General features: G+C 37.9%; 1 protein-coding gene across 8 annotated transcripts in view; it reads left to right on the top strand.

The window, feature by feature from the left end:
* Window positions 1-18,922, top strand: part of esrrga (estrogen-related receptor gamma a) — a 166,705-nt gene extending 147,783 nt beyond the window's left edge. For all 8 annotated transcript variants that reach the window (XM_059520501.1, XM_059520500.1, XM_059520498.1 and 5 more), the window contains 2 exons: window positions 13,353-13,622; window positions 17,126-18,922. In XM_059520501.1, the coding sequence (XP_059376484.1) occupies window positions 13,353-13,622; window positions 17,126-17,370 (515 nt within the window). In that variant the 3' untranslated portion in view covers window positions 17,371-18,922. The remainder of the gene's footprint in view (window positions 1-13,352; window positions 13,623-17,125) is intronic.
* The last annotated feature ends 580 nt before the right edge of the window (window positions 18,923-19,502 follow it).

Below are 19,502 nucleotides of genomic sequence, written 5' to 3'. Positions count from 1 at the left end.
GTAGGCCTATTATGTTTTATATGTTTCCTTAGGCCTATGTGTATATATGACCATGTGTATAATATATAATAATATATATATATATATATATATATATATATATATATATATATATATATATATATATATATATATATATATATATATATATATTATAATGTGTATAATAATAATAATAATAATGATAATAATGATAATAATAAAGCAATAAATTATTAAATTATTTTAAAATAAGTATGAATGATAATAACAATAAAATGGTACCAAATAGAGAAATATATATTGTATACTCTATATAGTATATTGTATACATTTATTGTGTATTGTTAATATTTTAAATATTTAATTTCATGGTTTAATGCTTTTTAAACATTTTTCAAATAGAATTTATATTTGTATATTAATATTATAAATCTTTAAATTCAGGGTTTAATGCTTTTATATATTATTAAAATATAATTTTTTTTTTTTTTTTAAATGTAAATTTGTATTAACTACATATTGTTATATGCAGAACCTATAAGTATAGTGATTTAAGTTTCACAAATGTTTAAAGGTGCATTTTAAAAATTACATTACATCAACTTGTTTTTTGGCACACAAATTTTACTTTATGAGAGCCAGTCAGATACCACAAAGTCAAAGATAACGTTTTATTTTTTTATTATTTAAAACAAACAGAAATCTGTTTTTATCTAATAGCTTAAATCCAAGTTTGTGTGTGTGTGTGTATGTGTGTTTGAATCATTAAAAGAACTGAGTCATTTGTTCATGTATCACACTACACTAGTCATGCTCTCTCTTCTTTTGTCTTTTTTTTTTTTTGAGTGCAACCAGTAAAATAATAGAAAGACACTCTGATTTGACATCATTCCACAGTATGTGGTCATGATCTATATCACCACATTCAATTCATACTGCTAGCTCACAACTTCTGCTGTAGCACTATATATTCAAAAGTCACTTGATGTTTCACTAAAATGCACAGTCGTGTCAATTTCTGCCTTTTTTTCTCAGTTTAGTCCGTCCCTCTTTCTCATTCCAGTCTCATTTTGACTGAACATGCTTGCTAGTTTAGTCTCATTAAGCTCGTGAACCCACTGAAGGAAGAGCTAATCATATGTAAACATAATTATCTGCAAACTGGAGTAAGCCCGCTTATTCATCCTCGCTGATGTGCGTGCCTGCCAGTGCTTTCCCAGATGTGATTTTTGGGACCCTCCTCCTCTTCCCTGCACTGGATGAGAGGAGAAAACCCATTTGTGACACCCCAACCCCCACCCGATATCCCCACTACATCCAATCTCTAAATGAGGCCTTGTCTGTCACCGCCCTCAGACTGACACACTGCAAATATTGATTAATAGATGCCCTAAGCTCCTTTTAGCAAATCAAATTTTCACTTTTAGCAGGGGTTTCACTCCTGATACATTCAGCAAAGTGAGACACACTAAATTAAGTCTGACACTCAGAGAAAAGGGCTGTACAGACAGAGCAAAGCTTGGAGAAATGTGTGTCAGAGAGATTGTGCGTTTTATATTGCTGTTTTAGCGTAGTTCAAAGGTCATGATCACATAACCTCTCTTCAACTGCGTCTCTTATTATTATTTTCAAGTGATATAAATCTGTAAGTTGGGTATTATAGACAAAACAGGATGGTAGTTGGTGGAAATGAGCCGTTTTCTTCTCAAGGTTTTGTTTGTGGTGTACTGTTAAGGGGAAGGCCGTGTCAGCTCACAGTCTACTTTGAAATTAACCACAGAAAAGTAATAACTTCATACTGATGTGCTGCCTACAGTCTGTTTTACATTCTGACATTATTGACTCGGGTGTCTGAATGATGCCTGACTCTACTTTTACCCCATTACACACGGATTTGTTCTTTTTGTGCATGTCAGTATGTGGATTGTGTTTCTTTTTCTGTACACTGGTCTCTCACTCCAGCTTTTTGGTGTGTGTTTTTGTCATCTTAACCTATGTCTGAGGATATTTATTAACCAAAATCTCATTAGTCTGAGGACAGTGTTTGATTGTGAAAAGATCTTGGTAAATACAACATAGGGCCCTCTAAAATCTGTTTTATTTAGTCCCACATTTAATTGTATTTATTTAATTATTTCCCAAATTCTTCTGTTTTAAAGTTTAGCAAAAATGAAAAACTTTAAAACATTGCTATTTTTCTGGGTTCCATTTTAATGGTTTCAATAAATATTAATAATCAAAAGCATCTATAGTTAACTGATTTGAGAAAAAAAAAACATTTATTATAATTTTTCTTTCTTTTTTCCATAAATACTGTGTTGTGTATTTACATTTTTCTACTAAATAAATCTGTTAAATAATTATTCAAGTAAATATTCCTTTAAAAATAATGTTATAAAAGTAATTTTAGTAGTAGTAGTATCATTACATTAAGTAATATTTCTGTCATGGTTTCAAGTTAAACCAGTTTTTTTTAATAATTTTGATATTATATATTTTAAATTCAGGAATTGATTATGTTAGGAACACATGATGGATGTATTCATGTGATTATTGCTCAGCATATTTAAGCATTGATTTCCTCCTTTTTGCGAATTGACTGTGCATCATAGAATCATAGAGCAATCATCCGTCACACACAATACCCAGCCTCCACCACACCTCACATGTAAACACGCCTGTCTCAGCCTGTTGGAAATGCACCTGACAGAAGCCAGATTTGCATCATGCTTTGTCATGTGAAAACAAATGCAAAGCTCTGCATTATGCCCTTGTTTATCTGTGCTCTTGTGTGTCAGTCTTTATAATGGACACATTTGCTTTATAAAGGCTGTAAGAGAGCTGAATAGGTGTGACAGTAACCTTCTGGCCTCTCACCAGCACTGCATTCTTACCAACCCATCAGGCCCTGTGTCTGCCCCACAGCCAGCGGGGGGCGGCCCTGTGTGATTGCCCGTTGAAAAAACAAGGCATTATTGCTCATTTTTCCCTCTTATTAGTTTGATTACATTTGCAAATCAAATCAATCCATCAGGCGGTTTGTGAAGGGCTGCGTCCTGCAATCTGAAAGGGCCTCCTAGTAATCTCCATCTAATAAGATGCAAATGTGTCACATCAGTAAGTAACCAATAAATCATCGCTGTGTCTACGCCAATCATTAACCATCAGAATGAACAGTCAATTTTTAGTATTTTCAATTTGTGATATGCTAGTGGAATATAAAGATAGATGGACGTAATTATACAAATCAAACTCTATTTCAATCCTCCCATCTCCAGTAGCATATATGCTGGTAGGTAGAACAGGCCTGTCATCATATTATGATTTTTTTTTGTATTTAGTTTTTTAGTCTAGAGGTTCATGCAAAGTTCAGACAGGCTCGAAACAGCACTCCCCTGAAAACCCACCCGAAACGATCAGTTCAGGGGGGCCTCATCTCTATCAGAGAGTAAGCAGGCAGGAAAATGGGATTGGATTTGAGCTGTCGGTTGGCTCTGAGGAATTATAACCTCAAATCTACACATCGGAACGAGGCTGGGAGTTAAACTGAGGCTTTTGAAGATGTGCAACATATTGCCTCGGTCCTGTACACCAGCCTAATCATGATGTAAATTATTATTAATGTGGTGGCAAGGCAACGTGGCCAGTATATGGTCGTGCCCAGTGTGTTGCTTATGAATAAAGTGATTGGGTATGTTTGAAACAGAGAAAGTGTCTTCTTCACACAGTGCAAAGCAGAACAGATCAGCAGAGCTTCACATAATGCAGATTTACTGAAAACCTGAAGGAAACTCAAGTGTACAAGTGGGTCAATAACATGACACTAATTGAATTACTTTTGTAGTTATTTGTCCAAATGTATGAACATAAACACAATCATTTGAGCCTAACTCTTTTAATGTAGACATCTTTTTAATATGATATGAAATTTTAGTATGAAGTTCAACATTATTAAAAAGAATAAAACATTATAAGAAAATTAATAATAAAAAGATAATATATATGATACAACATTTTATTGTTTTATTATTTATTTGAAATTGTATGTGTTTTTAATCATTTATATAAGCTTTTCCCTATTCTTTATTGTGATCACTTATTTGTCATTGACTCATGTGTTGATCCTGAATGAGTTTTTAGCTAGTCCATATTCTAAGAGATTAAAAAGCAGTACTGCTTCAAATACAGTACTCTCTTGGATGTCTCAACATCTGAGTGTCCTCCTCATCACCATATTTCATATTTGAATGAAAATTCACATTTAAATGTCTGCTGCTACCTTCAGTGTGTCCAAAATGTTCTCCCTTCCTTTTTCTCCCCTTCTCTGAATTTCCTTCCCTGCTGCTTTTGTTGCAGTCCCTCAGGTATAGAGAGTTTCCCTCCACAGAACCTCTTCTGTACTTCCAAAGCCAAAGAGCCATTGTGTCTTGCAAACTGGCATCAGCATATTCTTTTTCGCCTCATTCTTTCCTCCCTGCATATTTTGCACATAAAATGTCCTTCTCAAATAAGCCCTTGTGTTTATCATGATCGATGCTTTCATGCATTACTCTATATATTATTCTCTCTGTTCTAAAATAGCTATCCTTTAAAGTGCAGGTTCTCTCACGTCCTTCGCTCTATTTTAATTTGTGTGTGTGTGCATGTGTGTGCATGTGTGTTAAAGGGACAATTTACACAGAAATTCTTGCATTTGTTCATAATCTTGCAGTTCCAAACCCATATGAATTAATTTATTCACAATGAGAATCAATGGGGTAAAATAAAAATAAAAAATGCACACACCGCCATCCTACCTCACTCCCTCACCAATCAAATGCACATTTACGGATTCCCAGCACCCGGCTACTTCCTTCACACGCATCACTGCCTTATTTCCAATTGCATAATCAAACCGTGGCTTCAACGCTCACTCACGCCGGCTGCTAAACAGAATTTGGGTTTGTGCTACGGATTTATAGTTTATCTTTATCTGTTGCTTCATCTGTGGGTAGCTATTACGCCAGCCTGGCCAGCTTATTGTTTGGGCCTGATAGATCTGTGTGCAGTCCATCACTTGGAGCCGTGTGCCTGGAAAGCCATCGGCCCGCCTGATGATGAAATACGAGCTATCAGCCTCAGTAATGGCTGTAAAATTTCATAATTACACGGCCTTTATTACATTGCATAATGACCCTGAAGCAGTATGGAACAATTAATTAAGATTTTCAGCCGTGGCTTTTGCAGAAATTAAAAGGTGCTCATTGCCGTGGAATGGGGTAATGTCTTGTCTCGGAAGCATTAAGGTGCGCTTTAAGCGCGAGACTCCCTGTCTGTCTGTGTGTATCATTGACTGTTTGTGGAAAAGCAGGGCATTCCTCTGCTTCTGTTTGTCTGGCCGGATCATGTTTGAGAGAGACGCTAATCCTCCAATATGAAATTAATCCATGCAGTCAGGCCTCTATCGGAAAGATCTGGACATTTTTTACCCAAAATTTAATCTCCAATGATAAGCATATAAATAATATGCTGCGGCAATCGCAGTTATTCCATGTTTTAGAGAAGAATGCATCATCAAAGATTTTTTTCTAGTGTTATTTTTTCCACGACATCCAGATGAGATAGGATTTGTCAATACAGCCTCGTAAGGGGTTTTATCGATCAGCATGGGAAAACAAATGAATCCGTATAAGTATTTGCCCCGCACCCCTCCCATGTGCGCACATAGACACACACTCACACACACACTCTCTCTCACGCTCCTGACTATATGCTATGGCAAACTAAGGGGGCGTCTGAGGCTCAGACTTAAGCCCTCGCCTCGTGCATCTCATGGCCTTTCCTAACACATCCTTTTGGGCCTAATGGAATGATGACGGTTGCGTTTGTTGGTCCCTGCCAGCGGGAGCCGCTCTGACCCCCGTGGGGGGAGGTGCACATCAAAGGCGTCCGACTGGCATAGGAGTGAGGGGGAGAACTCTGTGCAAACTACAATAATACCTTCTAATAGCAATAGGACAAACCTGCTGTGGTTTCTGCAAACATCAGCATAAAAAACAAGAACTACAGGATGAGTAAAAAAAATCTGGAACATGGTAGCAACATTTTAGGTTTTACAGATTTAACTTAAATTCACAATAAAATACCGTATTTCATTAACTGATGTAATGTTAATAAACCAGCATACTGAAGTTCTAATATCTGTTTTGAACCATCGTAATAATGATAACCACCAAAAACAGGATGAGAAAGTCACATGATGGATCAAAGCTCATCACAAACAGCTCTTCCATAAGCTGAGAGGAGATATACTGATATATATATATAGAAAGTGCACAGTGTCATTCACACAAATACTAAACCCCATCATGGTGACACACATGATACTGAAATAATGCAATAAACATTAATTTAACAACATTAGATATAAGATAAAACCCAAATGTACACAACTGATAAGAAAAGACTGAGAAGAAACATAGTTATTTCAATGAAGTGCCATGCAGGGAATTCTGGGAGTGTCAATTTACGGTATTTCACTGTAAATTATACAATGACTTTTTTCTTTTTCACTACCAAAAAACAAAATAACAGTATTTTACTATAAAATTACATTAAATGTAATTAAATTTATTCATCGTGTATAGTATGGAAACTTACTGTTAAACAATTATAAGGTTTTTACTGTAGCATTTTTACAGTCTTTTACTATTAAAATCACAATAGTTTTTTTTTACAGTGTATGAGAAAGAGGAAAAAGGAGACACGTTTATTTAGTCTTTTAACCACATTAATAATCTCATTAGTTCAACATAACTTTTCTCAAAATAATAAAATCTCCTAATCCACGTCAGACCCGAGATTAATACCAATCTCCACCCGAAACCATTAAGAGGCACCTCCACATTCGCCAACCTTAAGAGACTCTGGGGAGAAATAAGAAAAAGGTGTAATTAAAATGTAAATATTGATATTTCATTGTTGGAAATGGCTTTTCGGCGCTGTGCTTAATGTCACTCCATCTGTGGAGCCATGGACGCTTTATTACAGTCCGGGGAACTGCCGCCCTTCTGCGTGGCCGCCACCAGGGCACATGTGCCTGTTGCTGCCTCGTTTCAATACGCAATTAAGTGGAAAAGTATAGTCTGAACAGTAATCCATGCTATCTTAACCAGCTGTCTGGGTATATTTAGAATTAATCTCCTCCACCAATCGGCCTTAATGTATGCAATTAAGAGTCTGCCGATTGCTAATTAAGTGCATTAGAATCAAGAAGTCGTGCTAACGTGACGATGCAGCCTCTCCTCTGTGTTGGGTGAAGCAAATCCTGCAAAACAACAGCAAACAATTCAGATATGTCCAAATTGTATGCAGGAAGATGTGACAACTTAAATAAAATTCTATTTTTGTTTAGTTGTGTGGTATTGCACTTTTTAAAATGCAGTTTAATTAACACGAGTTCAACAGTGAAACAGAAGATTTAACAAGAAAAAAAATGTAGGAAGGATTTGTTTTGGTAATTGATTGGAATGTAAAAAGTGACATTATATAACAAAAAGGGCTTAAAAATAAGAGTGAAAAGGAAAGCCAGGCTAGTTGAAACATTTTAGTGAAAGATTTTTTAAAATATAGCTTTGGGAGTAATATGTAGCAATATATTACATACAATAAAACCGTTGATTTGTATTAAGACATTTTTTTATGAAAAAAGTGTAATTTACTACACTTTCACTAAAATAAAACCATGGTTATATTTAGTTAGGATTTGTAGGTTTTAATAGTCTAATGGCAAAGTTGATAACCTTTGCTGCACTTTTCTTCACCATTAGCCTTCAGCTGATAGCTTTCAGTTTCTTAAATTCCTCACAGTACGGAAACAAAATAATAAATGGCAAAAAAAAAAATACCATTCATTTTTTTCCCCCCAAAGAATAGCCTGAGGGAAAATCACTCAATTCTGTTTAACTCTATTGAATGGTAGAGCAGAAGCCAGCAGCTGTTTAACACCGTAGCGGTGCGCATGTGATCACGGTAAACGCTGTACGGCAGCGTGCCTCACACTGACAGGTGAATATTTGCTTAGCCGCTAAATGGATGTGGACAGCTATGGCGGTGTTAATGTGTTTTCCCTCCTAAAAAGTGTGATTTCTCTCTCTTTCTCTCTCTGAATGGTGTTGTTTTGTGGAGATGAAAGGCGGCCGGTGATAAAAGCAAAGAGGAGCGCTGCGGCAGTTTGTGTGTATGCGGCTCCTGTCATCACTTCCCCTGTGTCCCCCCTCTCTGAGGGGGGAAGGGAGACTAAAGACCCGACTGTTTACACACACACAAAACACTCTTGTTTGCCTTTTCATGTTGTTTTTGATTTGTGCAATACTTCTGTAGGCTAATATTTGTTTGGGTGGAGGAGTTTTGCAGAAGAACGGTTTAGCTGGTAAGGGGGAAGCGTCTCAGCGCCTCAATGGGGCAGTAAATGGACAGACAGAGACTGGCATGGTGGTTGTTCCTGTCTCACCATGGCCTTTGGCATAATTAGCCTCACCACAGGCTTATCTGTAAGCTTACAGTAATCACCAATCAGCTGAACTTATTCCAAAAACATATCATTTTTATGGCTAATTTAGATATTAATGCTACAAAGGGTCCGTTTTAGTGAATCAAATATACTAAATATGTTTGCTTTATGTATTTATGCATGTATGTAATAATTATTTTTCTCTGTTTATTGGTACAACATATCGTAGTACAGAGATGAAACAACTAGGGATGAAAACTACATTATTACTAAATTGAATATGGAAATATACATTTACATCAAAACATTGTTGAAAACGGGCCAATATATTATAAAAGGCAAATCATAAAGAAGAAATTAAGCAGTTTCATAGTTAATATATCAGGAATTAAATAAGTCTTTATCAACAAAATAATATGATTCAAAAACACTGATAGAAATGCCAGTCAATACTATGTTTTATTCTGAGACACAGTTTGATTCCATTTCCGACCAGAGCGACACAATGTAAATGCTCATATTCTAAGTTTAAAATGGAAGTTAATCAATATACATTTTAGTTTACTGAACTGAACAGTATAAAAGCAATATCGCTCTCACAACCGTGCTGTTTTTCTTGATTCTGTGAGATGTTAATACGTTGAAATCTGTTGTAGTTTGTTGTTGTTTTATTATCAAATGTAGTTCCATTAAGGCGATATGACAACTTGGACTTCTAATATTACTAAGTCTCACCTTCGCTCTCCACAGCACTATTTTTGCAAGTAGATTAGTCACTGTGTCATCATCGTCTTGACAAAGTGTGAAAGCAAATAGAGTGTATACTCACACAGGAGCTCAGGAGGGAGCAAGGATGCATCAAATAAACATCCAGCATGGTCGGCACGCAGAATAGCGCTGATTCTCATTGCTCAAGCGTGTTCATTTACCCTGCAACCATGAGAAAATAAGCAGGGGTGTTGCTTAGAGTGAGACAGAGGAGCTGAGCACTCCTGTGTTTATATGACGGCTATGCAGCGATGCTGAGGTGAAGTCTGCCTTGAGGAAGACGAGGAGGAGGAACGACCGCATATGTGTGTGTGTGTGTTTGTCTCGGTGGGCTCTCTCAGTATGTAAACGTGCAGTCAGAATAGATTTGGCAGACGGACGGCCGGTGGTTGCTGTGAGGCCTGGTGGTGAGCAGTCCTGCCCGGCAGGGGTTAACTTCGCATGGCTGCACCGCAGCCTCTTTCTGTCAGCCTGTGCTATGCACTGCTCCAATGCTTATGTCTTCTGAAAAGCCACTGCAGGTTTCACAAGGCCTCAGCCATCAGATACCTTCTTCTGGTGTAACCTTCACAGATCCACATACTTAGCCTTTCCTCCCCCGTCTAGCACAAAGTACATCAGTTTACTGAGAGAAAAGAGAGCGATAAAGAGAAGAAGAGAGATTGTGCCAGTGGCAAAACCCCTTCAGTGCTGCTGGAGAGAGAGAGGGAGTCTGAGCTCTGAAGCTGGTTTCCGGGCTAAGAGAGTTAAATTGAGAGGACGTTACTGGAGATTGAATGCTGGATCAGATAATGCTCGTGTGTCATCAGGATGGGGCAGTCTGCTTTGTGTCTGTCAAATAAAAGAGCCTCTTATCCAGAGTTACATGGCTTGTAAATAAATAAATGCATTTGATTGAGAAATAAACAAACAAGTAAATAAAATAAGATTAAGCATTTACATAAAAAAGCAAGCTGTTTAAAAAGGATTATTTATTATAAATATTGAAGAAATCACATTCACAGTTGTATTTAAAACAGTACAGACATGACACTAAACAAGGCACAACAAACTAATATATATATATATATATATATATATATATATATATATATATATATATATATATATATATATATATATATACATTAGTTTGTTGTGCCTTGTTTAGTGTCATGTCTGTACTGAGTCAATAAACTTCCTCTTGTTACAGGAAGTCCTTTGGGAAAAGGGTTGTAGACATTTGCCACAGCTGAAATGACAGTGACACACTTTAATTCGGCTCTTTGGATTTTTTTCTCATGCAGCAAAGCATCCAAAGGTGAACTGTCTCCACCAAGCTCTTTTGTGAAATGAAATAACAGATGAAAAGAAGGGGAAAAATGCATCTTTAAATGTCAATACAGAACCTTTTCCGTCATCAGCAGTAAATTCACATTGATGGCTCTTTTCTTCTCTCTATCGATCCGGCCATGAGAACGTAGATTTGTATCTGTTAATTAATGCGTCCTGAAACAGCATTTGTATTAATCAGGGAGATAAGAAAAATTGGATGCCTGCACTGGCATGACAACCGTAAAAGCACGAGCCCCTGATAAAATCATTGATGGACCTCAATAAAGAGGGAAAAAAAGTTCTTCCTTCCACTCAATAAACTAATCATCCGGCTTTTAATTATTCTGCGGAGAGATGTGTGGAGATTGGGGAATGTGTAAATCTAATTATTTACTAACAGCAGTGGCTGAGAGGGAGGGCTGGGAGTGGCACAGGGGGAGCTCTAGGCGATGGGCTCCGTCCATCTGCCGCTCTGCTCCAGAACCCCCTCCCCACCCGCCCCCTGCCTTTATTTTGTCTCTCTGTTTGTCCCTCGTGCTCTCATTCTCTTTGTCCCTCTGTCTCTCTCTGTGTGTCTCTCGATCTGTCTTGATACATGTCTTCAGTCATCCATTATTCAGTGTGATTTGTTTCTTTTCATGATAAACTCTACTGATGATGATGATAATCTTTTAAATGTTTCTGTGCCACTAGTGTTACTAACCGGAAGTGCAACAATTATTATATTATTATATTGTCTCCATTGGTTGGACAAACAGACTCCAAACTTACACCATTGGTTGAGTCTGTGTTGATGAATCAGAGCAAAAGCGTCACAGCATTTATTGTTTTTCGTAAAGTGAATCTACCAATGGCTAACTTGTGCTTATATTACTGTGTATTTAAACATGAAAAAGATTTTTGATATTCAATCAGACACTCAATACCACATTATTTATAGATGAAAGTATGCATATGATTTCTTATTTTTATTTATAATGAGTTTTACCATCTAAAATCTGATTCACATATATATTTTAAATTATGTCAGTGGATTTTTTCCAAATTCTCAGCAATATTAAAGGATTACACATACCTCTCAGTAGGCCAGTCAGAGTGTGATCTTATTTTTAGTCCATGCCACCTTTCATTGAGGCCACTGTCTTTATAAGAATGCAGGGGACTTACATTGGACCCCCTTAAGAAATTCTTGGCTTAATCCCTTTTGATGATTTTATTAAGTAGTAGAAGATGGCCCTGCCAACTGGCATTGAGCACTTTAGCACCAGCAGGACAGGAGAGGCACCAACTGCTCACCAGCTCTTAGTCTGCCTCTAATGAGATCAGAGATGTTAACAGTTTGGGATAATAAATTAGCGGTTGGTATAAACAATAGCCCGAAACCTATACCTAATGAGCTCCTTGCCATTAGTGATTAACTCACAGAAAGAGATTTCTAAAAAGAAAATAAAAAATGAGTGAAATTGCTTGCTTCCTCTGAAGGCATCTCTCCACAACAGATGTTGGTGAGCATCTCTTTCCTCATGTTCCCCCGCCACCCAGATTAGCCCCCTTGCTGTCGCAAAGAGAGACGCTTCATCTGTTCTTGGAACAGCAGAGCGAGTGAGATGAGACGAAAAGGTCCAACACCAACAGGTGCTGTTGTGCCTGTCCCTCACCTTCAGAGCTGATGGACGGCTCCCAAGCACTTATGCAGTTTATTTAGATTTTGTGTTATTGTTTTCTCTTTGCAGGCTATGTTAGATCAGCTTTTGGTTGCTTGCAATTTTTGCCTTTATTTGAACTGCCTTTTGTTTTATTTGTTCATTTGTTTATTTAGGAGTTATTTTAATAATAATAATAATAATAAACATATAAATAAATAAATTATTTATGGAATCAGTTTTATTATTCTTATGACAATACCCCAAAATGATTCACTCTTAAAATAATTAAATGAGATTGATAATAATAATAATAATAATAATTATTATTATTATTATTATTATTAGTCGTAGTAGTAGTAGTAGTATTATTATCATCTATCTTATTTATTTATTTATTGATGATGTTACTATTATTTCAGTAGTAGTCATCTGTCCCAGTCCAAAGCCAGTACATAGAAATTATTGCTTTAACCCTCAATTTAAGATCCCTAAACATTGTGTGCATTAATCAAGGGGGAAAAAATCATTGCATTTATTAATCTTTTATACTTATATAGTCTTATAGTATTAGGAAACATCTTGAAGTACCAAGTATATCCTGGTACCTCAATATTAAGTATATTTCCCACACCCCAAACTGAGCGTGAGGGTTGACTTCCTTTTGTTACAGACAGACAAAAGTCACGTGTTAGTCAGTTTCGAAAGGCATTCATGAACATGAACTTTACAATTTCCTTAACTTTCAGCAAAAAAAGACAGGAAAATGAGGGGAATATGTGTGTGTGCAGAGTGGGGGGAGGAGGAAGGAGAAGGAGTTTGAGGCAAGCAATTAGTCTTTCAGTTGGTGTGATGGGAAGAATTGATCCATGCTGCATGTTGGGGAAGATAAGGAGTACCCTCCCTCAGGATGCCCCCTGGCCTGCAGCGCAGCAGGAGATGAGAGCCAAGGCTCGTGCTAGGTGCCTCAGTTCGCTCCCACTGGAGTTTTCATCTGCATTACACCTCCAGAATGTCAATTCTTCCCACTAACACAACCAGAAACTTCTGACAATCAACTGAGCTTTTATATCATATACCACCGTTGAATGTTGATTTGAGGCTGAACATTGGTTGTTGAGTTGAATAGAGCTCTTTCTCTGACTTTTTCTCAGGGTTTTCCACACTCTCGCTGGCAGACCAGATGAGTCTTCTGCAGAGCGCATGGATGGAGATTCTGATCCTGCGTGTAGTCTACCGCTCGCTGTCTTTTGAGGACAAGTTGGTCTACGCTGAAGACTACATCATGGATGAGGACCAATCCAAGCTGGCTGGCCTGCTAGACCTGAATAACGCTATTCTTCAGCTGGTGAAGAAGTACAAGAGCATGAAGCTGGAGAAGGAGGAGTTCGTCACTCTGAAAGCTATAGCCCTGGCTAACTCAGGTAAAATGAACAGACGCTATAGATTCCAGTCAGAACAGACGTCACATTTGATTAGATGTATTCAAATTATGAAACTTATGGGTTGTTAAGGCAACAAAACATTAAAAACACATTTTTAACAAATTTACAATGAAAAAAATCACAAATTAAGGCAAATCACAAACTACCTTATGGATTTACTAAATACTATATTTTAGACTTTCATTGTCCCTTTAGGGAAATTCTTCTTCACAGCAAGTGCACTTGAAGCCTCTTGAATTGACTGTCATCAGCTCAATTAAAGCAGTGTTTGTTTATTCATCACCCCTCCTAATATAATGGGCTGTTGATAATGTATGAGCATGGAAAGAGTTAAACTCCTGCTTTTGATTTCATCTCCTCCTATGGGAATCTTAACAACAGATGTAGTGGTAGAGTTATTCAGTTACAGTTGGAGTGATATCTCAATATCACGCATGTTTTATCTTCCTCTATTCATGCGCACACACAACAAAACACTAAACAATGTTCCCACCCCTCCCCACCCCTTTTGAAATCCTTCAAAAGCACGCCTGCGGCCCCTGTCCGAATTAGCATAAGTCTCTGCTCAGATGCCTCTTAAGTAAGGAGCCCATCACTATGCACCTGCATGTCAATAACAGGCTCTGATGTTGTCCGCCATCGACAGTCGCACCATGGCCCTCTGGCTCCCTTTGTGTTGACCCCATCTTTGAACTTTATCTTGGTTGCTGGCCAGTAGTTTTCCTTTTAATTACAAGAAGGAAACTGTCAATAAAATCTGTTAAATGGGACGCAATGAGCAGCTTGAATGGGAGGGCGGCTATTTGTTCAAATTCTCCAGCGCTCAAGGTATTGACAGTTTGTTTTCTGGGGCCATATGTGACGATCAATCTCCGGCTGGGCCTGGCCATGCTGAAAAATGAAAAAGCAGATTGCTCTTGCTCGCTTGCGGATGACGGCTCGCTAGTTTGGCCCCGGCCCGCAGCCACCGGGGGCCGTTCTGCCCAAAGTGCACCCCTGAGAGAGCGAATGAGTGCGTGACTCTTTTGAGAAATTCTTTTTTAATTGATTCGACGATTAGTGGTTCATCTCGGTTTGTTGACATCCACATCAGCATGCCAAAAGTAGGTAAAAGTGATCAATGAGTGGTGGATTTATTCATACCCATGTCGTTTTCAGTTAACATTTATGCCGTTTTTACTGAAGTATACGCAATGAGACTTCCAGTACTCTGAATCACACAATTACAAAGAATCGACAAGAAACACACTGACTTACATGTGAATTTTTGAAGTAGGCATTTTCTTGTCAAGCATATTTAAATAATTAAAAAAATAAATAAATACAGTGTAGCCTGATGCATAAACTTATCTTTAGTCCTGGCTTTTTCTCACCTTCTCGGGTGTCATTCTCCGTATTTATCAAGACTTTCTCTCTGCGGCTTCTCTCCGCACTCTTCTCTCAGGAGAGACATGCATCATGTCCGATTTCAAAGGTGAGCCATTTTGTCACTTCTTTTTTTGGAGGAGAGCAGAGTGTTTCAGACAGCTGCTGAAAAAATGATACACTCCACCATTTTCTAAAGCCCCGAGCTGCTGGGTATTTCTGCTCAGAGCCGATATATTTCACAGTCCTTCAATAGACACAGTATTGCTTAAGCAATTGTTGTCAGAGTGACATTTTTATCCTATTTATTTGAAAGCTGTACATTGCAGTTGATCTCATCATGGTGCGCGTTTCTTTTTAAAGGACGTAAAAAAGAAAAAGAAAAGTCAGTCAAGTGACCTCTCGAATCTTCTCCACAGTTTGAATTCAGCCATTTATTGACACAATTCCAGGGTCGTTCTAGAAAATCATAACAAATTTAAGTCTAGCGAAGAGTCTTTTTGATAGTAAATGTTGCGACACACTTTTAAGCCACAAATAGCGTGCAAAAAGTGTGTGTTTTCCTGAACGCCTCCAGCAGCGATGCTGAGATTGATAGAGCAGCTTGTGGTGAAAGGTGCAGGTAAGCACTTTCCTGCCAGGGATTTCTGTCGGATCACAGGTCACTTTTCAGATAGCCAAAGCCCATGTGACTGATGGACGAGACCTTGCTGTCTGAATTCTAGATGGGCTCTAGACACCGAAGGGTTAGGATATCGAAGCGTAGCCTAAAGTGGCCTGACGTTTGCCCCGCTAGCCAACCCAAAGGACAGACGGTGCTCTCTACTAATAGAGGAACCTCACAGGGTCTTGCTTTTATCAATACTTGACCATACAATTATTATTTTACATGTATGTATCAATTGATTCGAGGCAATGCATTGATTGTGACATCTTTGCCAAAAGCCAGCGTGCATTTGGACATTTTATCCGGAGGGAACGGGATCGAATTGACACGCCACAGTAGAAAACCGGGTCGATGCTGTTGGTAGAGACAGTCTATAAAGAGCAAGTCAGAAAAAGCACTTTCTTTACCACTGCGATGTGATAAAACCATCAGAGCACTTGCAAGAGGCTTGGATTAGCTAGAAAAGTGCAACTATATTAGCCACTGGAGCAGTAAACAGCAAAGATAGTAGCTGCCTGAAACTAATTGCGCTCTCAGAGGCATGTCTGTCGCGGTGAACAGGCGTGAATGCTGTACTAACAAGTTGCGAATGCAAATGCGGCCTGTTTGACATTTCTGGCAGACAATGCCAGTCAGGCTGAGGTATTGTTTCCTGACTCGAGCCTCTGTTTCTCTCGCTTAGACGAGTGCCATATCAGCTCTCCTCCAAACACTGTTTCTGTCGCTCGTGCCATTCATCAGTCCCATAGAGAGGCTTGTAAACACGTGGCGAGGACAGCGTTAGCGTTTAACACTCAAGTGTGCTTTTAATCACTGGAGAATGAGCTTAGGGCTGGCAAAAAAGGATGAGTCACATTCTTTTAATCCCTTTCCTTTTGCCAGGACTTCATCCTCAGGTTTCCGTCAGGCTCAAATGGATTAAAAAAAAAAGTCCTGTACAGACCTAGCATCTGGGAGTGTCATGCCATTTTAAACTGAAGGGGGCTCCCTCTGATTTAAATGCAACTTCTGTACCTATAATATATGTGTGTCATTTTGTCTTGTTGCAGTCCTATACTATTTTATTTGTACATAATTATTTATTAATATATATATATATATATATATATATATATATATATATATATATATATATATATATATATATATATATATATATATATATATATATATATATATATATATTGTATTAAATGTGTTATATATTGATCCATTTCTATAAAATTGCAGTTTAAAATGTTTATTTATTATTTTTAAATGCATTGAACTGATCAGAAGTAACAGCAAAGATGTGTAATTTTGCGTCTTTTATCGTTATATATTGCTAACATTTTAGTAGTTGTAAAACATAACTGATTTTCCCTTGGGTCATGTCAATACACATGTTTTATTGTACCGAATTTGTGTTTATTTCTTAAGCCACTCATTATTGTTCTGTATTTTTTTCCAGATTCCATGCATATAGAGGACGTGGAAGCCGTGCAGAAGCTCCAGGACGTGTTGCATGAGGCCCTGCAGGACTACGAGGCGGGCCAGCACGCGGAGGACCCGCGCCGGGCCGGCAAGCTGCTCATGACCCTACCGCTGCTCCGGCAAACGTCCACCAAGGCAGTGCAGCACTTCTACAGCATCAAACAGGACGGCAAAGTGCCCATGCACAAACTGTTTCTGGAGCTGCTGGAGGCCAAGGTGTAACTCCGTCCCCGGCCCCCCGTTATACCGACAGAGAGCTGGAAGGGGTACGTCAATGACTGCGCCCTCTTCACCGGGCAGACACTTACTAACTCTCTGCCGCTGTTTGTGAAACCTTTGTCAATAAACTTTAACAAATAATAACTAAAACATAACCGTACTGGTACTTCTAATTACTGACAGTGATACGTAAATATAAGAATGATTTAAAATGTGATTATTGAGAAAAATACGACTGCTTTCATTATTCAGCAGTGGGACTTGAAACCAGCCGTCGACTTGTTCTTCTCGAAAATCTGATGCTGAGTTTTTTTGTGCTATTGAGACATTCGATTGATTTTCAAAAGAGAAATTCTGGAGCCGAAAAAGACCAGCCCTGCCAAAGGATGGAGGTCCACCCGGTGGACACCAGCAAGTGAAACTTTCCCCGAACTGTCTCATGTCGCTGAAGGAATCTAGGGATCGACCCTCTTTACCAAAAGAGCGAGACGTAGTGACTATGTGCAGTATTACATTAGAGGTCCTCGGAGCAGTTTAACAACGCGATAGCCAAACGGAGATTTTCACATCTTTGAAGAAGCTGCTCCTCACCATTACGTAGCCATGCGGATTGATCATGCGTGTGTCACTCCCTCGTCGTTTTCTTTCAAGTCTTCCAAACACGTTTAGCCTCTTTTACCGATTTCATTTCGATCTTTTCAGGGAATAGCCGAAGCTTTATTCTCATTCAATACCGAGCAAAGAGGAATCGCAGAAGTCAAGGAACAGACTCATTTATTTATAGACTTTTATTTTATTATGTTTTATTCGAGTGTATTTTTACTGTACTGAAGGATGTATATATATATGGTATGGTCATCAAACACAATGTTTCTTCATATAATGTTAATAATTGAACGTTATGTTTTTCTACCGACCACCGTGTTACGCAATGAAGACGAAAACCTGCTATCTTCTCTAAGCAATAGATGTTTAAAAAGTGGAGGTGTAAATGTATGCAAATTTGTTTGTTTTTTTCTTAGTGCCACACTTACTTGGGAAAATGAATTTCCAGAAGCTTTCGCTTTTCTGTCTGTGCTTGTCATAAAATGATAGATTGCATACATGATATGGCCAGAAGGACCATAACCATTATCTCAAGACAATTATATATGCATATATATATATATATATATATTAACTTCAGCCTCGAAATTCTATTGACATTCTTTCATACATTCTAAAGCAGTATTTGAACTTTGTTAAGCAAAATAGCACTTAGGGAAGACGGAGAAGCATCGCAGGTTTAGTTTCACAACGGTCCTGATTTTTACGCGGAATAGCGGCAGAGATAACGTACACATGACGTCATTTTTAGCAGAGAGGCTCAAGTATCAAAGCAAGCGATCCACAGCCTTCATCAGAAATATGTCAGTATTAGTATGGGGTATTTTCTGAATATTCTTAAGCATTGTATATTGTAAATGAACAGATTATAAATCTAACCTAAGACATTTTATTGGAACAGATCAAAGAAGAAGAAGAAAAAAAAAGAAAAACGAACAAAAAAATGTAGTTCAGCTTCTTGGTGTTTCATGTCTGCTGTGTTTTTTCTGAAACATCTCTGTTTTTTCCCCCTTTCCTCTGTTACACGCAAAAGATGTAGTGTACTACTCGTGGTGATCGCAGGTCTCGCTGTTTCCTCTGGTTTTTCTTTTCTAGTTTTGTTTCATTTTTTTTTAGAGACGGGATAAAATTAGAGACAATACTGGATGTATGAATCCTCAGGAGCAAGATGATGGGTTCTCAAATAACCTTTTGAAAAAAGACTCTTCCTAGTTACCACTAGATCAGCCGATCAACGATCAATATAATCTATGCTGATATATAAGTGAATATTTAAAAGGAGGTGCATTATATGTACAAGAGACCATCTGTGTAACTCCTATCTTGTAGACTAACACTGTATATCATAGGTTACGATGACAAATGCTTTGCAATAGTACCTTTCTTTCTTTCTTTCTTTCTTTCTTTCTTTCTTTCTTTCTTTCCCCTCTTTTTCTGATTTTCCTTCTCTTTTAACAAAATGCTGTACATAAAGCCTTCATGCTGAACTCCATTGGTATATATCTTGACTCTTTAAGGTTGCAAAGGGA

The sequence above is a fragment of the Carassius carassius genome, chromosome 32, assembly GCF_963082965.1.
Source record: "Carassius carassius chromosome 32, fCarCar2.1, whole genome shotgun sequence".
NCBI classification, from domain to species: domain Eukaryota; kingdom Metazoa; phylum Chordata; class Actinopteri; order Cypriniformes; family Cyprinidae; genus Carassius; species Carassius carassius.
Note: the sequence above shows the minus strand (reverse complement) of the source record. Positions and strands in the feature narration are given on the sequence as shown.